Source organism: Felis catus, chromosome B3, assembly GCF_018350175.1.
Source record: "Felis catus isolate Fca126 chromosome B3, F.catus_Fca126_mat1.0, whole genome shotgun sequence".
Classification (NCBI taxonomy): Eukaryota; Metazoa; Chordata; class Mammalia; order Carnivora; family Felidae; genus Felis; species Felis catus.
In genome coordinates, this window is record NC_058373.1 from 48,323,761 (window position 1) to 48,343,499 (window position 19,739).

Genomic DNA, 19,739 nt, shown 5'->3' on the forward strand with positions numbered 1-19,739 from the left:
TTACAAGAAATGTTAAATGGGGTATGCCTGGGTGGCTCAGTCAGTTAAGTGTCCGACTGGGTCTCAACTCAGGTCATGATCTCATGGTTCATGAGTTCGAGCCCCACATCAGGCTCTGTGTGGATAGCACAGAGCCTGCTTGGGATTCTTTCTCTCCCTTTCTCCCTGCCCCTTACCTGTTCTCTCTCTCTCTCTCTCTCCCTTTGTCTCAAATAAATAAGTAAAAGAAGGGGCACCTGGGTGGCGCAGTCGGTTAAGCGTCCGACTTCAGCCAGGTCGCGATCTCACGGTCCATGAGTTCGAGCCCCGCGTCAGGCTCTGGGCTGATGGCTCGGAGCCTGGAGCCTGTTTCCGATTCTGTCTTCCTCTCTCTCTGCCCCTCCCCCGTTCATGCTCTGTCTCTCTCTGTCCCAAAAATAAATAAAAAACGTTGAAAAAAAATTAAAAAAAAATAAGTAAAAGAAATGCTAAATGGGAGTTCTTTTAGTGGGAGCAAAAGAACACTAATTAACACCATAAAAAACATAAAAAAAGTTATTGTAAATCTCACTTTGCAGATGACATGATTTTATATAGATAAAATCCTAAAGACTCAACCTAAAAACTATTAGATCTAGGGGCGCCTGGGTGGCAGAGTCGGTTAAGCATCCGACTTCAGCCAGGTCACCATCTGGCGGTCCGTGAGTTTGAGCCCCGCATCAGGCTCTGGGCTGATGGCTCGGAGCCTGGAGCCTGTTTCCGATTCTGTGTCTCCCTCTCTCTCTGCCCCTCCCCCATTCATGCTCTGTCTCTCTCTGTCCCAAAAACAAATAAACGTTGAAAAAAAAAAAAACTATTAGATCTAACCAATGAATTCAGTAAAGTTAAAGGATAAAGATTAACATTCAAAAATCAGTAACATTTTAGGGCACCTGGGTGGCTCAGCTGGTTGAGCCTCCAACTCTTGATTTCAGCTCAGATCATGATCCCATGGTCATGGGATTGAGCCCCATGTCAGTTCCACATTGAGCATGGAGCCTGCTTAAGATTCTCTCTCTCTCTCTCTCTCTCTCTCTCTCTCTCTCTCTCTCTCTCTCCCTCTCCCTCTCCCTCTCCCTCTCCCCTCTCCCCTACTTGCTCTCTCTCTCTGTCAAAAAAAATCAGTAACATTTCTATACAGTAACAATACATTTTCTGAAAAAGAAGTAAAGAAATAATCTCATTTATGTTAGCATCAAAAACAAAATACTCAGGGGGCGCCTGGGTGGCGCAGTCGGTTAAGCGTCCGACTTCAGCCAGGTCACGATCTCACGGTCCGTGAGTTCGAGCCCCGCGTCAGGCTCTGGGCTGATGGCTCAGAGCCTGGAGCCTGTTTCCGATTCTGTGTCTCCCTCTCTCTCTGCCCCTCCCCCGTTCATACTCTGTCTCTCTCTGTCCCAAAAATAAATAAACGTTAAAAAAAAATTTAAAAAAAAAAAAAAAAAAAAAAACAAAATACTCAGGAATAAATTTAACTAAGGAGGTGAAAGATCTCTACTCTGAAAAGGCATGTGATGAAAGAAATCAAAGAAGACACTAAATAGAAAGGTATCTTGTGTTCAAAGGTTGTAAGAAGCAAAATTGGTAAAATGTCAATACTACCAAAAGCCATCTATAGGTTGAATGCAATCCTTCTCAAAATTCCAATGGCATTTTTTTTACAAAAGTGGGAAAAATACTTCTAAAATTTATATGGAACCACAAAAGACTTTGAATATCCAATAAGTCCTGAGAAAGAAGAAAAATCAGGAGACATCAGTTCCCGATTTTAAGCTACTCTATAAAGCTATAGTCATCAAATAAGTATGATACTGGAGTAAAAACACAAATAGACCAAAGGAACAGAATCAAGAGCTGATTAATAAACCCAAGTGTATACAGCCTACTAATAGTTGCCAAGGGATCTAAGAATACTCAATGGAGAAAAGACAGTCTTTTCAATAAATGGTATTGGGGTAATTGGATATGCACATGCAAATGAATGAAACTGGAAACCACTCACAAAAATTTCTTAAACCACTCACAAAAATTGACTCAAAATGGATTAAGGACTTAAGTGTAAAACCAGAAACTACAAAACTCCTAGAAGAAAACATAGGAATAAAGCTCCTTGACATGAGTCTTGGTAATGATTCTTGGATATGACACCTAAAGCACAAGCAACAAAATAAAACATAAACAAGTGATAGTACATCAAACTAAAAAGCTTCTGGACAATAAAAACAACAACAACAACAAAAAACACCAAACAATCAACAAAGTGAAATAGCCTATGGAATGGGAAAAAAAAAATTTGCTAGCCATATATCTGATAAGAGGTTAATATCCAAAATATAAAAAACTCATACAACTCAATAACAAAAAACAAAACAAAAAAGAAAACAACCAAAAACCAAACAGCAAACAATTAAAAAATGGGCAGAGGACCTGAATAGGCAGTTCTCCAAGGAAAATATATGAAAGGATAACAGGTATATGAAAAAGAGGTTCAACACCATTAATCATTAGGGAAATGCAAATTAAAACCACAATGAGATATCACCACACACCTGTTAGAATGGCCATCACCAAATAGACAAGGGATAACAAATGCTGGCATGAATGTGGAAAAAAGGGAACCCTCGTGCACTGTTGGTAGAATTGTAAATTGGTGGAGCTACTATCAAAAACAGTAAGGAGGGGGGTGCCCAGGTGGCTCAATTAGTTAAGCATCTGACTTCGGGTCAGGTCATGATCTCGCAGTTGTGAGTTCAAGCCCCATGTTGAACTATGCGCTGAAAGCTCAGAGCCTGTTTCAGATTCTGTCTCCCTCTTTCTCTCTGTCCCTCCCCCACTCGTACTCTATCTGTCTGTCTGTCTCTTTCTCAAAAATAAACATTAAAAAATAATTAAAAAAAACAGTAAGGATTCTAAAAAATGTAAAATGTAACTACAGTATGATCCAGAATTCCACTTCTGGGAATATACCCCCAAAGAAAACAAAAACAGTACTTTGAAAGATATCTGCACCCTCATGTTCATAGCAGCATTATTTATAATAACCAAGACATGGAAACACCCTAAGCGTCCATTGACTGATGAATGAATAACAAAGTTTTGATAAATATATATGTAATATATATATTCCACTTGAATATATAATATGTTATATATGGAATATAACCAATGAAATATATAATATTCAGCCATAAAAAATAAGGAAACCCTACCATTTGCAACAATATGGATGGATGACCTTGAAGGCATTACCCTAAGTGAAACAAGTCAGAAAGAGACAGACAGATTTCTATTTTCTCACGTAAAGGTAGAATCTGAAAAACAAAACTCACAGAAGAAGAGATCAGACTTGTTACCAGAAGCAGAGGGTGGGGGAGGGGAAATTGGAGGAAGGTGGTCGAAAGGCACAAACTTCCAGTTATAAGATAAGTGAGTACTAGAAATGAAATGTACAACATGACTATAGCTGGCACTATTATATAAGGAAAGTTAAGAGAGCAAATGCTATGAGTTCTCATCACAAGCAGAACATTTTTTCCTCTTTTTTGTTTTCTGTTTATTATATCTATAAGAGAAAATGGATGTTAACTGCCCTATTATAGTAATCATTTCACAGTATCTGCAAATCAAACCACCATGCAGTACACCTTAAACTGCTATAGTGATGTATCTCAATTTTTTCCTCAATAAAACTGGGAAAAGAACACGACATAAAGAGTACAGTGAGTATAATGATTGGTTTTATGTTCAACTTGGCTAGGCTCAGGTACCCAGTTATTCAATTAATCTAGGTGTTGCTATGAAGGTATTCTGTGGGTGTGGTTAACATCCACAATCAATTGACTGTAAGTAAAGAAGATTATCATTAATAATTTGGGTGGGCTCCATCCAATCAGATGAAAGGCCTTAACAAAAGTGAGATAGTCCTGAGAGAAGAAATTCCAACCGTGGACACTGCAGTGAATGGTTTAAGAGTTTCTGGCCTCCTGGCCTGCCCTACAGATTTTAGACTCAGCCCCCCACAATCATGTAAGCTAAATCCTTTAAATAATATAATAAAATAATTACAATAAATGTTATGATAGTCATAATAGATATTATAGCAAGTTACTATGCTTACATATGCAGTGTGTGTGTGTGTGTGTGTGTGTGTGTGTATATATATATATATATATATATATATATATATATATATATATATATATATATATATATATTCTCCTACTGATTGCAGGGGACAAAACCTTGACAGAACCCTCCCTGCCAGTATGGAAGCACAGACTTGGAATTTGGTACCCCTAGAACCTTTATCATCAGCTGTTCCTTCCAATTAGGCCCATCTCCTCTCTCTTCATATCCATGCTCATTTTCCTACTTCGTTCACATCACTCTTCCCTTATAATTTGTCTCTACACCTCCTACCTTATAAACTCCATCCCTTTCCTTACTCTCTAGCTCCATCCCAAGTCCTCCATGAAGCTGTCTCTTTTTGCTCTTTTCTTTCTCTAAACTCCCTGAGTAGTTATTAGCTGTCCTATTCACTGTGATTCTTAACCTTACATATCTTACCTAACACTGTTTTGTATTTAGTGTCCACCACTAGTAAGTATAAATTTGCAAATATAAATCTGAGTGCGCAAGAAATACCACATTTCTTTTTTTGTTCAAATCAAATTAAATTCACCTCAGACATGAGTGACTCACCCTCAATTCTATTGGAGTAGAAGGAAACCTAATCTCGGTTATCACTGGGCTTTCCTCCTTTCTTCCTCAGGAGTGCACCCGAACCTGAAAGACTTATGTTGACTCTAGAACGTGGTGGTGGCGGGGGGAGGGGGGGAGATGGACTTTGACATCCTCACTGTTCGAGGATATATGGTCCCTAGAAGCCAAGTAACACCCCTATTCATGAACCAAAAGTGGTAGAAGGATTCAGCCACACTAGGGTCTGAGGTTTGGATATCTCTTGGGGTGCTTCTAGGAAGCAAGGCTGGTATTTCCACTACTGGAACCCTGACCTTTGACTTCTTTCAGTTTGGGGAAATTTTTTCCTTCTCTAAAATTCCATCTACCCACAACCCCTTCCTTCCTTCTTTCTTTCTTTCCCTTGCTTACCAAATGCCCCCTCCCCCCAAACTTGATTAACCCCCTAGCAAAATCTCCTCAAGGAGCAAGGACTCTGGAAGGCAGATTGCTAGGCACAATTCCAGGGATAACACTGACACGTCACTCTAAGGTGGTCTAGGAGGCTTCATTTATAATGTGAGTGGTGTCCCCAGAGTTGTCTAAGAAAGGGTTCCTGTCATACAGCTTTTTGCCTACAAACACAAAACTTCCTTTTTTTTTTAATGTTTATTATTTATTTTTGAGAGAGAGACAGACAGACAGACAGATAGAATACGAGCAGGGGAGGGGCAGAAAGAGAGGGAGACAAAGAATCTGAAGCAGGCTCCAGGCTTCAGGCTCTGATCTGACAGCACTGATCCCAATGCAGAACTTGAACTCACGAACCGTGAGATCATGACTTGAAGCTGAAGTCAGACATTTAACCGCCTGAGCCATCCAGGAGCCCCTACAAACACAAAACTTTCTTGAAGACTGTTTGGAATGAAGGGAAGGGAAAATCTAAGAACATAAACCAAATTAATAGCCCAGGAAGTTATCCTGGTACTCACCTTCTTTTGAATTTGTATTTTACTGCATTTTAAAAAATATATGTGGGCTGATATGTCTAGTCTTAAATTATATACTCCTTAAAATTTAACAATATGTTGTTTACCACTTATTTTTAAATCTTTCTGAGGTCCCAGCATTGATCATTGGTACATAATAGGTACTTAAATGTGCCCTGAAATGAACTGAGGAATGAGAGAGTTCATGGGTCACTGAATAGGCTCCGCCAGTTCATACTGCACAGGTGCAGACCTTCTTATTGCAGGATTGGCTCCAGTGTCTTTTCATTGTCACTTTTAGGATTAGTTAAATGTGCTTTTCCTTTACCTGCTTCTGTTCACAGCTGCTGCTAGCCTGAATTTCCAAGATATCAAATTTCAACTTGGGACATTTCTAGCCCCAAGTAAAAGTAAACACTTCTTTTAAAATTCAAGCAGATGATATTAACTTGAACCTTCTTTAATATAAAGAGAATTGCAGGTCACAACACAAACATGTATATGGTAACAACAGTGTAAATTTTCTAAGTGGAGTCAAAGCAGTGCTTGGCATTTATTTTTATAATACCTTTCACTTGAAAAACCAAGTATATTTTGAGAACTTTATCCCATTAATCCCTAGAGATAACCTGAAAGAATGTCTTGTATAGATAGGGTCACAGAGCCAGGTTGTGACAGTGTTAACATCCTAATGCCTTGCCCAGTATTTGAATAGTTAGGCTACTTTATTTTCACAAACCATTGTTTTAATACCATAATGGAGTATTTGTGCTCTAATAGGAGAATTCAAATTTTCACATCATACTAAGTATGGCATAAAGAAAATTTATCCATATTTGCCAACATGCACTTGGTTTTTAACCCTCTGATCTCCCTCTTCTATAATCTTGCTTTTTCTTTATTGTCCTCCTCCCCACTCGCCTACCCAACTCCTTCCCTCTAATGCTATTAAGACTGAAAACTCAATTACATTACAGCATTGGAATTTAATGTATCAGAAAGATACATTAGATAGAAATGTATATACATTTCTAAAGGCAACAGCTTATCCCCCATACATTAATCATCACTTTCTGATATGGAGAAAGAGTTTTTGGAGGTGGAAAGCCTTCCTTCATTGTTCCCATAAATAATAATGTGTAGGTGATTACATATTCTACTTTCAACTCCTAGAAGGAAAAGTTTGCAATGGAGGAGGCAGAGGAAGTAATGATCAAAGGAAAAAGGATGAGGGAATACTTTGTTGTTTTTGTTTTGAGAGAGAGAGCACGCATGCATGCTTGAGTGGGTATAGGCAGATAGAAAGGGAAAGAGAGAATCCCAAGCAGACTTCATGATGTCCGTGAAGAGCCTCAGGTGGGGCTCAATCCCACAAACCATAAGATCATGACCTGAGCCAAAACCGAGTCGGATACTCAACCAACTGAGCCACCCAGGTGCCCCTACTTTGTTATTTTTTAAACATTTTTTTAATGTTTATTTTATTATTTTTGAGAGACAGAGAGACAGAGTGTGAGTGGGGGAGGGGCAGAGAGCGAGAGGGAGACCTAGGATCTGAAACAGGCTCCAGGCTCTGGGCTGTCAGCACAGAGCCTGAGGCAGGGCTTGAACTTCGGAATAGCTAGATCATGACCTGAGCAGAAGTGGGTCGCTTAATTGACTGAGCCACCCAGGTGCCCCCCCACTTTGTTACTTTCAAGGGGGAATAAAAGAATAGGGTAGAACCTTATCTTTTTCATTATTGTAAACCACCATAATTTGTAGAAGTGAAATGTACACTTTGAGTACATAACCAATGTTTACTATTGATGAAACCTATTTTAGGGTTCATCTTTTGTCAGAACAATTATAACTAATAACCCAGAGTAACACCTTGTAAAATGGGCTTGTGTCTCCCTCTCTTTCCTTTCCCTCCCCTATACAGTCAATTAAGGATCTGAACACCAAGCTAACACTGACCGATGCATTATTCACTCATCCTATGTGCCCTTTCATGGCTTCACACCAGTGCTTACGCTAAAATCCTCTTCCTTCAGTGCTCTGCCTATTGAACTTCTTCTATTCACCCAATGAGACCCAATTCAAATGCTAGCCAAGAGACCTTCTCCAGACAGCTCTTTTACCCCAAACAGGACCAATACGTCCCTCCACTATGTCTCTGTAACATGAGTTGACATGATTCTATTTTATAACTCATCATCTTGTATACTTAATATATGTTAATATGTCTTTCTGTCCTAAAGAATGTAAACTATGTCCAGTTCGGACCAGGTTTTTATATAAGTATGTATATATGTGTATTTTTTTGGCCCAATATTATATATCAAGCATGATAGATATATGATAATTGTATATGCTGTATAGTCTGGATAGTATAAAAAGTTTACAGTTTCATAGAAGAGACAAGGTTTACAAACATAAGAGAGCAAGATGGTATAATGCATTGGGATAAGAAATTTAAGGTTAAGTAAATACTGCATTCAACAAATATTTGCTAAACACCTAGGAGTAAAAGGAATTGTGTCCCAGGACTACCAGGATACATAAAACATAGTCACTACCTTTCAGGTGCTCACAATCCACCTTGTAGAGATTCTTTATACCCATATACCACTTTCGTGGTTTAGATGTCACCTTACATGTTGTTCCTCATAACAATTCTGTGACGTAGGTCACTAGTTTCATTTTTATAGAGATGGAAACAGAGGATTTGAATTCCCAGGTCTTCTAACTCCAAGACCAGAGTCTTTCTTCCCCACTACATCAGTGTTTCTCAAAATTTTCCACTGGAGTACACTTTCACAAAAAGAATAGACTTATACTCCTCAGGATTGGGAAATATAAGCTCAAAATCTAATGTTATCTTAAAAATTCATGTTTACTATACTGTTTTCCATTACTTCTCACTGAGTCAAAATGAAGGTCTAGGAAAATGAGCCACACTGATTCTGGGTGATTCAGGGACCTTAGTATAGGGTTTCATCACCACAGGGGTACACATACAATTTCAGAAGTACTTGGCTACACTGCTACCTTTATTCAGTGTCTAGGTTTGGCTCGAGTCCCTATCCAAGATTTTGGGTAACTTGGTCAGCTCTCTTTTAGGTTTCTAATGGCATGATTTTAGTTATAGCCCTCTCTGAAAACTGCAATAGAACACACTCTACTCCCAAATGTTAAAGGAACAGTGGGAGACAGATCCTTTCCTTCCTGCAAAAATGTCTCATTCTAGCAGTTAGGTCTCTTCAATCTGATACAATTTGCCACTCATTGCTGGTTGAACCTAAGAGTCACAGATGTCTCCTCCAACCGCCTGTTGGTTCTTGAAGGCCCCAAAGGCTCAACAATGCCCACTCAAGCTAAAGCACCGCCCTTCCATCATCACCCCAGGGCAGCTCAGGGTTGCAGCTCTGCTGAGCCCTCTAGTGGCTGCTGGGGTGACATAGCTCTTTCATGGAACCGATAAAAAAACTCTAAAAAGTTGCACTCGGGAAGCCAGCCTGTGTGACACCCACTGGCGTACTTAAAAAAAAAAGTCTAGTTTCTCAGCTTCCTTTTCTTAAGGGCCTTTGGCAGGTCTCAGACACATTATCTTTCTTGAATGAAATCCCTCACTCCCTAGTATCTCTCCCTCCCAGGGTGTGGCAATGTGAAGCCATCATACTTTCTTAGCGAGGTAAAAAAATTAGAATCTGGAGGACTAGGCAACTTTCCCCAATGCTTTTCTTTCTTTCTTTCTTTCTTTCTTTCTTTCTTTCTTTCTTTCTTTCTTTCTTTCTTTCTTTCTTTCTTTCTTTCTTTCTTCTCTCTGCTTTCTCCATCTTCCCTATGGACATAGAATTTATATATACACTCAAGATTTTTTAGTATTATCTCATGTTCAGCATGGGTTGCAGATTGTGCAATTAGACTTCCAGGATCAAACTCCCGGCTCCTTCATTTAGTAATTGGATTACTTTAAGAATGCTATTTAATCCCTCCAAGCTTCTGTTTCATTTGTTTAATAGGAGAATTTATAGGAGAATACCTATATTATATATAGTTTGGGAAGGAATAACTATGATAATGTATGGAAAATGCTAGGTCTGGCAGGCTGAAAGTGCTCAGCAAACATTAGCTAATTGTTATTCTTTTTCAAAGCTTCTATCTAAAGCTTCTATCTAGTGCACGCCATGTCTATCAGTTTGGTACAGAAAAATACTGTCTGTAGAGGACACAAAGGTGCATACGCAAAATGAATTCATAAACAACCTATATTTTCCTAAAGTGGCTAAGCTAATAGTGACCTTAGGTTACAGGAAAGGGGACCAATTTATATGAAACAATCAGTGCAAAGAGTATCAAGCTGCAAAGGAAACCAAGCAGCCTGAAATCCTCATGGAGGAGCAGTGTTTTGTACACAGGTGTTCCTCCTACTCCACCACCCCTGACCATCTACAAGCATTCAGGGTGAATCTGGGAGCCAGGCCTGAGGGCACAGCGGTGCAAAAGCAAGAGAGTTCCAGGGCAAGGCAGGGCACAAAACACTCCAAAGCCAGGAAGCCCAAGCCAATCAGATTGCTCACCCAGGACTCTAAGTGGTGGCAGAGCCTCATGGCCCAAAGTCCAAGCACAGCAGGAAAGTGGCCAGAGAACCTGATAGGTAGAAACCTGATAGAAACTGTTAGAAAAGTTAAAGCTGAGAGCTCACAACACCCACAGGCCCAGAGAAAGGTCAGTGTGAGCTGAGCAGCTGTTCCATCTGGTGCCAGAGGCCTTGGCGGTTGTCTTCTACAGCCAGGCAGTTTAGGCCTGCCTGATGAGCCCCACCTAGAAAAGCCAATTCTTCTGCTCTTAAAGGGGACTTGCTTGTTTCTAGCAGGGTCTTATTCTTGGTAGACAAAACTGTCTCTTAAGTGTGAATGGGAAGAAGGGCACAGAGTGTGTGTCCAGGGGTTCAACTGGCTCCAAAGGAAGGAGCTTATGTCTGAAGCCTGAGCCTCCATGTTGCCAGAATTGCATGTGTTTCTTTCAGAGGCAGGCAGGGGCCTTGGCTGCCAGGGACCCTGACAAGCCGCGACTTGAGCTGTGCCTTAGAGCCTGGGTTGGCTTGAGAGTGGTATAGAGGAGGGAGGGAGGGCATTCCTGGAAAGGGGGTGGGGTGGGGAGGTGAGGGGAACAGCATGAGCAAAGGCACGAAGGAAGAATGAATCTGCTGCGCGTTGAGAATGGCATGGAGACTTCACTGATTGGAGCCGGGAGTTCTTGCAGGGGGATGGAGGCAGCTATGATTGGATAACTAAAGTGGGGCCAGATTTGGAGGGCTTTGAATGCCCGACTGAGAAGCACTCAACCCAGCTCCTGACTTGCGATTTCCGTTCAAGACTGAATTACCTAAAGGGTGGTTAATTCCAACGGGTGTTCTTCTTTGGGGGCTTTGGAAAAGTCAGCTTATCTTCTTACCTGCTTCAATTCTCTTCGCTTACCCAGGGAGAAGCAATAATCACTCGTCGAGGGCAGAGGGAATAATGTTGATTAATTTCACTTTTCTTGATTTGAAGATGCAAGGGGAAAAAAAAAACAGAATCCCATTTCCACGCCAAATATTATATTTGGTTTCTCCTCCTCCTCGTCCTCACGCAAGTTCTCTTTCTCTCGCCAGCACCTCCCCCACGTTTTCCTGCTCTCCTCCACCAGCTTGGCCAGTCCCCTCCTCTGCCCGGGCGGCGCGCGTTCCGGGCCGAGCTGGCCCGCGCCTGCCCTGCGCACCCGTGCGCCCCCCTCCCGGTCCCCTGCGCCCGCGCCCGCGCCCGTAACCCGCACACGCTGGTCCACGCCCCCCCCCCCTCCCCCGGCGGAGCGGTAGGTGTTTAGCCGTCTGCGCCGGGCCGCAGTGCGGCTGCGCGCACTAGGCTGCCTCCTGGGCTGGCTGGGCAGCGGCGGCCGCTGTGGCGGCGGGGCCGGGAGCGAGCGGCGGCGGCGGCGGCGTGGGGAGTGGCGTGGAGCCGAGCCTGGGGCTGCAGCAGCGTGGGCCCCCGGAGTAGAAAGCCCCCGGGGCAAGAAAGGAAGGCCGGGCCGCGGAGTCCCTGAGCAATCGTTCTCGGATTTGGGGGAGACTTGCCCCCCCCCCCCACCTCGTCTTCAGACGTCCCCTTCTCATCCCCCTCAGCCCCGGCCGCTGACGGGAGGAGGCGGCGGCGGCGGGGGGCTGAGGGGCGCCGCCATGCCTCTCCCGCGGTGAAGCGTCCCTGCCGTGAGGAGCCGCTCGGTCTCCCCGGTGATGTCCCCCAGGCGGCAGGCGAAAGCGACTCACTCGAGCCCTGGGGTAAAGGCCTAGCTTATTCAGCTTCCTTCCTCCTCCTCCTCCTCTTCCCCTCCCCCCTCCTCCTCCTCTCCCCCTTCGTCCTCCCCTCCCCGTCTCTTCCCTCACCCTTCCCCGAGCCCCCATCTTCCCTCCCTCCCTCCCACCCCTCCAGCAGCGATGGCAGAGGAACAACAACAGCCGCCACCACAGCAGCCTGATGCCCATCAGCAGCTTCCCCCCAGCGCCCCCAACTCGGGGGTGGCTCTGCCAGCCCTTGTGCCTGGGCTGCCAGGGACAGAGGCCAGCGCGCTGCAACACAAGATCAAGAACTCCATCTGGTAAGAGGATCCTCCATCGCCGGGGTAAAAAAGCCCAGGCACATTTCTGCTGCAAACGGGGTGGGGGGCGGCGGGCGGAGGAAGAGGCTGAAGCATTCATTGAATGTGGGTATCCAGAGTCGGGTTCATTTTTATAGGACCTCTGGAGGTGTGGGGACTTCGCATCACCTCTGGTCTCCATAGCCCCCCCCCCCAAATGCTTTTACCCCCTCAATTGTGAGTGTAGATAAACAAGTTATTTGTGGTGTTCATTTATGTGTAAGAGGAATATGGGACGAAATTAAGTCATGTTGCATGATCGTGGCATGAATTTGGGACTCAGGAATGTGAAATGTGTTTACTCCTTTTTGCAGTCATACAGAGAGGAAGAAGTGTATTGTGAATTTTCACCAAACAGACATTGTGCGTAAGAATATTAATATGCAGCACAAAACCTAATGTGGCTCTTCCTTTCGGTTGGTTTAGCTGCTATTTCTGGATGTTTTTGCCTTCTTTATTCTGAGATTAAATTTCCTTTCCAGGGAGTTTATTTGCATGATTGTGAAGAAAGGGCTTTTTTAGTATATGATATTTTAAGGTGGCAGTTTACACTGTAGAGTGATTTTTTAATTTAAAAAGATGTTTTATTTTAAAATGTCTTGCCATTTCGTGCCTTTTTCTTTTTAAAAAAAAAAAACCATAGGTGAGATATCCTTTGCTATTTCTGTGCTTGCTTGTATGAGAATTTACAATATTTCAGCATTAGGTTAAACTCTGACGGACTGGTGGCAATCTTAATAATTAAATACATTGAGTTAAGTCTATCCTCTGTTAGAGCCATTGTAAATATTCTTTGAACATGAACTTGCATTATTTTTGTAGGATTCTTCATTAACTGACATTTTTTAAAAATGTAGTACTGTTTTAAAAGTGGAAAGCAATATTTGGACTTTGGTCTAAGAGATTGCTTTTAATAGACGTTTTAAAATAGAATGTGGTGTAAAACAAGCTCTGATTTTAAAAATGAAATACCACATGTCCATCATTGAATATGACTAAAATATTAAAACTCCTTCATTTTATTGCAATTTAAAAATAAATGCATCATAACACATTGTAGTACAATATTTATGCATTTTAAAAACAGTCACAATTTTTAAATACAAAATTAAGGTTTGTTATATGGTAATTTTTATTATTTCTTGGCATACATCCATGTTGTCATGATGCTGATATGAAGTAGGTCAGTGCAGGCTTTAATAGTTTCTTACTACACAGTAGTTGGCAGCTGAGTATCTTGCTTTCAGTTTTAATTTTAAAATGAAGTTTAAATATTTTAAGGTAGAATTTTTTGGCTTTGATGATAGTCATGTTTTGGCAGCTTGAATAGGTCAGAGAAGTAAGATTGTCGTGTGTGTGTGTGTGTGTGTGTGTGTGTGTGTGTGTGAGAGAGAGAGAGAGAGACAGAGACAGACAGAGACAGAGACAGAGACAGAGAGACAGACATAGAGAGAAGCCTTTATTCCTTAAGGGATACCCTCACCCCCTTTTGAAAACTTTAAAGGGAGAGATGGTTAATCTCCTGCCAGAAAGTAGTGGGTTTTAACCCCTATTAACTTAATGTAACTTAGTGTCTCTGAAATCATCATTGAATTGTATTTGCCCCTTGGTTTTTACATTTAAGGTAAGGGGCATCTAAATTAAAGAACTAAAATCTTTTACGAAAGGCACATTTTAAAAGTTGAATTAGTAATGTATTTTAATTTATTATGAGAACAGTAGGGGAAAGGAAACTCCACTTTATATTTTTAAAATAGAAGTTATATAGCCAACTGACTGAATAATAATGATAGTACTCTTTTTGGTAAATCATGTGATTTAATTATCCTTTCATTGATAATTTGTATTTACACATTCATTACAACTTAACTGCGCTGACTGTAATGTGAGAAAAACTTATCCTAAAGTAGAGTGCACTTCATTTTTTTGCTACTTGCTCAGAAAAAATAATGGGCAACAAACACCTTCATCCCTGAGTATACAATTTTATATTTTTATTTTAAAATTGTAATGGCACACTTACTAGTGTTTAATTTTCAAGCGTAGAAATCCTCTTTGCAAAAATGATTACGTTTAGAACTTTGGAACAAACAACAATAGTGGGTCATAAACAGCATTAGTGGAGATAGCTAATATATAGTCTCATATCCCCTGACCCACAAGGCTGGATTTGTATTATTCATCAAGTGACTATCTAAAATAAAGACACTACAAAAAGTGAAAGCCTTTTCACCACCATCTCCTCTAAGAACTAGTGTGCTAAATTAAAATAATTTTTAATAGATAAGATTGCAATTCTTTAAGTATCTCATTTCTCATTTTTTGAGGGAATAATATCTTTTTATCAGTTACTTTATAACTTGATAATGCTCTGAGAGGTCAGTTTTGTACTACTTTCTACATCAACCTTTGGTATCATTACTAATGAGAATTTAAAATTTTATTAAGCCAAAATGTGGCATTTTAAAATTATCAAATGGGTTTTGCATTTAGGTTGATCACAGTTTCTAAATTATTGAACTTGCAGATCACAAACAAGTCCGTACTTGTCTTCCTATTCAACAAATATACATATAATATGTGAGGCAGGCCCTTAGTTGGACAATGAGTTATTTATTATTTCACTTCATAATTATTCTGTTAAACTAAAATGCTGTTTGATGAAAGTATGTCCATTGTAATTTTAAGCATTAAATGAGACTTTGAAAAAAAAGGTTAAGTGTTCAAAGTTGAAATCATGGTACCTGATGAGATCAGAAATTATTTCATAAGAATTGGAAATAAAATTCTAAAAAAATGTTAATAAGGTAGTTCTAGAAAATGAAGATACTGCCAACTTGATAGTGTTGTAATATTTGTTGATATATTTAAGAGTATCATCCACTTAAGTCCAAGTTTATAAGCTGGCACTTCTTGACCTTCCTCATTCCCACTCCCTAGACAAAGGTCCAAATCACTTACTACTTTGAGAGGAGAGGTATTTACAGAGATGTGTATTAATACTGAATATGCTGTGAAAATGTTATTTTCTGAATAATAGGATTCTAATATAAACTTTGCATTAAAAAAATGAAACTAGTAACCTGTGTTTTTTTCCTAAATAAAAATCTGTTCTGGCAACCTAAAACAGCCACTGCTAACCTCACTGCAAACTGCTTGAACTTAACATTGCACCCCTGTTTGGTTACCGAAAAAAAAACAAAAACAAAACAAAACAAAAAAAACCAAAGCAAGTTTTTCATTCCTCTTGTCTCCCAATATCTTCGTACTTTAAAGAAGAAAAAAAGAGAATTTGTGTTTAGTTAAAAATACCCCCCCCCCCCCACACACACACACTGCTTTAGTTTCCATTTTAAAGCAGTTTTACTTGAAACCCTGATAGAATAAAATTCTTGTGAAAAAAATAGGATAGAAAAAAATTACATTTGATATCTCTTCTGCCTGTTTGTGATTAGTTATGAGAATAATTATACCTACATGGGTGTGAGTGATTAACATTTTCAATTTGGCTGTAACATAAACAGCAAACCTTTATCTAGAAATTTGAAAGAAATCCTGATGTTTTACTGTAGAGAATGTTCTAATACTGTATTTACTCAAGAAACAAATTCAGAGATTTTTGAAAGAATTAGTTATCAGTTGTTTATAAGCCTGTTTATAAAACCCTTTATTTATTTATTTGTAAGACCTTACAAACCATTTGTTAAACAGTCCTTAAGATGTGTCATTGTCCTACCTACTTCTTGGAAACAGATAAATGACAGGAAAGATAGGATTCCTCTCATTAATTATCAGACCTTGGAAGCAGTGTTGGTGCCAGAGTTTCTTGTCTTTATTCAGTTGGGTAAGTCATACAGACTTCTGAATCTCATGCATTTTAGACTTAAAATTATAATCAAAGTGAAATTATGTATGTGGACCTTTTGGATGTTTTCTAAATTCAATTTAAACCCAAATTAGACAGTTTTGTTTTACTTTTTTATATATTAGTTACAGAGAGCAAAGTATGATGATCCACAAGGTTTACATGGTAAAGCCGTATTAGACCTGATGTCTGTCCCATGTACTAGAACTCAGCAGTTCCATTTTGTCCTTGGTTCTGGGTCAGGGCATTTATGAGCTCTGAGAATAGTTATTGTTCGTTCAACTGCAGTGGGAAACATTTACTATAAAGCTTATAACTTTAGAGTTTACTGTAACCTTAAGTCCCTGATCTTCATTTTGCTTTAAAATTAGAGACTGACTAGTACATTACCTGGCTTTCATATAGTTTTGAATAGTTGGTTGAACATGGGGCTTGTCCTGTATTGAGACTAGCTGTGATGGTTGCATCCCAACAGTTTGTGACTTCAGAAAGAAGGCAGTTCCTTGTTCTCTGTGATTTGAAACTGATAAAATTGTTTTCCCTATTGACCAGAAGGCAAGTAAAGCAGTTTCAAGCCCCTGGCCTAATGTTTAGCTCTTAGGTAATGGATGTGTGTGTGTGTATAATTTACCAATTCGATCTCCCTACGGGGATGTGTCTTGAATGTTATGTGCAAAACTGATTTGGTTTCTGTCTCACTATTAGTTTTGGTATTATTGGGGAAAATGAGCTTCACTGTGGTAGAAAAGACAAGTATTTTATGTTATGAATGATAATGCTTTGAGTAAAAACTTGTGTCAGATCACTTTTTATATTAGAAAAACAATTGCACACAAAAATTGTACAAATGAAAATAATTAAAATGAGCATTGTCATTTACTGAAATTTGAACACTGAGCAAGAACAGTGTGTAAGTACTCACCTGACTGAGTACCTGCTATATACAACATACTATGCTAGAGACTGGCATTTGAGGAATGTGCCTTCACTTGTAATGTTAACCTAAGCAAAAAAGTGCAATAAAATGTCTCTTTTATTTAGTTAGGGAACCAGGGAAAGAGGTGACAAGTGCCAAAGTGTTGATTGTGAGAAAAGTAGACCTTCATTTCCTTGTCTGTAAAATGAAAGGTTTATACTAGATGACCTTGCAAGTTCCTTTAGCTTAACTTTCTATGACTGTGTTACTAAATTAATATTGACAGGAATAATAAAACATACCATAAGCACAGTGAAAGACTAACAGAATTAACTAGTCATAGGCAATCAACAGAACATTTTCAATGGACGAATTGTTAGGATTTGTCAGTGTTTCTTGGGTGTTAGCCCAGGACTATCTGAAGGTGTTATTCACTTTTTGTTACCTTATGCAAGAGTTCTGTTATGTGAGATTCTGTCTGCAAATATTTATTGAGCATGTATTACATTTAAAGTATTCTAAGAGCCGTTGTTGATTGTGCAGAAATATGTAAGTCTATGCAGTAATCCCTGTTGTTGGGGAGTTTACTAATTGAGAGATTGCACTGTCGGGATTATTTGTGTGCTCATTTTGTTTTGCTTATAATTATAAAGAAGTGCTCAGTACTTAAAAGCACCTCACATAGGAACTTTTTCCTGTAGTAATAGTGTAACATTTTAAGGCAGTAGTGGATGTTATATTATAAATTTGGTTATGTAAATAAAAAGGTGTGTTTTCAGAATTATTTAGTATAGGGTGGAGCGTCACTACTTCTCTTTACCTAACATAGACTTTTTTATGTTTATTTATTTATTTTGAGAGAGAGACAGTGCAAGTGGGGCAGGGGCAGAGAGAGAGGGAGAGAGAGAATCCCAAGCAGGCTTCACGCTCTCAGTGCAGGGCCCGATACAGGACTCGATCTTAAAAAGCTTAAGATCATGACCTGAGCCGAGATCAAGAATCAGAGGTTCAACCACCTGAGCCACCCAGGCACCCCTAGGGTAGACTTTTTAATGTGTTATTGTGATAGTGTTCTTTATAAGTGTAAAGAACAAGACAGTAAGATGGTTACTCCATATCTCTGCCCAAACTAAACCAGCGCCTCTTTTTCCACCAGCCTGTGTGTATTTACTTGCTTTCTCTTCTGCTTTATTGAGGATTCTAAGACTTGAGGTTAAAGATGAGCAGCATCGACCAAAAGGAGGAAGGATCTTCCTGTCCTGGGCAAGTTAATAAATAAGGAACAATAAGCTCTGAGGCCTTAATGCACTGTGCGCTGGCTATGAGATTAATAAGAGAGTTAACACTTAACCTTAACCCATGTGAATAAAAACTTTAAAATATTTAATTTTTCTTTCTTGAGACATTTACTTTTTTCTGATAGTGGACTCTAATACCTCCTATTTATAAGAGGAAATAGAAGACAACGAGGTTTGGTTAATTATGCATAATACCATTTTCAGACATCTATTACAATAGCTTCTCTATATATTATGAAAAGTTGTGTGGGAGGTGAGGTTTTATATTCCTCATATCTTAAAACAAACTGAAAACATGAAGATATTCCTTGCTATTTGAGTCTCTGGTTTCTGAATTCATAGAGCGAGAGGTCAGAGTGACAGATTCCAATCTGTTATGTCTTGGAATTTTGGAAGGCAAGAGTCCATATGGTGTGAAATACCATCTCTTCCAAATAGCTTTGTCTTAAAAAAAAAAAAAAAAATTTTTTTTTTTTTTTTTTTTTTTTTTTTTTTTACCTGAACCCATTCATAGTCTGAGCTTGGATAGCAAGGGTTCAGATAGCAAAGGATACCTTTACTTTACACTAATTCCAACACAGGATTAACAAATTGATTTGAATTTACATGCTAAATCTGATTGATTACTGATACCTACCAAGAGCATGGGGATCAATGTGAACTATTGGTTATCTTGGAGGGGGAGGGTATGAGTCTCTAGGGCTGTGGTGTTGGAATTTATGAGGCCTCATTTTAAGCTACAAACCAAGCATCGAGAGCACTTGGGTTTGTGTTTTTCTTTCTGTACTTGTATTCTTTTTATTTTTCTGTGGCTTTCCTACTTTGATCACCTTGTACTGTCAAGTAGCTACAAGATGAGAACAGGGGATTACTCTGTTAAGTGGTGACTGCAGTTTGCACTAACCCTTTTTCTTTGCTTTTATTATCATGTTTCTCTTTGTATGCCTGTGCTGGTCTCTTTACCTGCTACTTTAAAAACCTTTCTTTTATCTTCTGATACAAGGGTCTACTAACTTTAAGATTCGATTCATGTCTATTGTTTCCATGAAATTTTTCTCAACTCTCGGGGAACAATGATCTCAGTTGTGTGAATTAACTTTTTTCAGTGATTTAGACTGGGCTTACCTGAGATGATCCCAGTGTAGTGAATTTTTACTGAATTTAAATGAAACATTCTCATTTTCTAGTACGTAAGGTTCATAGGAATTCAGAGACTGAATATACCTAAAACAAAGCAGTCACTGCAAAATAAATAATTTATGACAGTAAAATATTTTATTTATATGGGGTAGCCAAGTACTTACCATTGTTTT

The 19,739-nt window shown here is 39.6% G+C and overlaps 1 protein-coding gene across 3 annotated transcripts in view; it reads left to right on the forward strand.

Annotated features, from left to right (window-relative positions):
* The first annotated feature begins 11,855 nt into the window (after nucleotides 1–11,855).
* RFX7 (regulatory factor X7) overlaps nucleotides 11,856–19,739 on the forward strand; it is a 133,026-nt gene continuing 125,142 nt past the window's right edge. The window contains exons 1-2 of one of the 3 annotated variants that reach the window (XM_045059273.1): nucleotides 11,856–11,991; nucleotides 12,146–12,308. In XM_045059273.1, coding sequence (XP_044915208.1) covers nucleotides 12,148–12,308 — 161 coding nt within the window. In that variant the 5' untranslated portion in view covers nucleotides 11,856–11,991; nucleotides 12,146–12,147. Of the gene's footprint in view, nucleotides 11,992–12,142; nucleotides 12,309–19,739 lie in introns of those variants that run through there. The other 2 variants (XM_045059274.1, XM_045059275.1) reach the window with 2 other exon arrangements.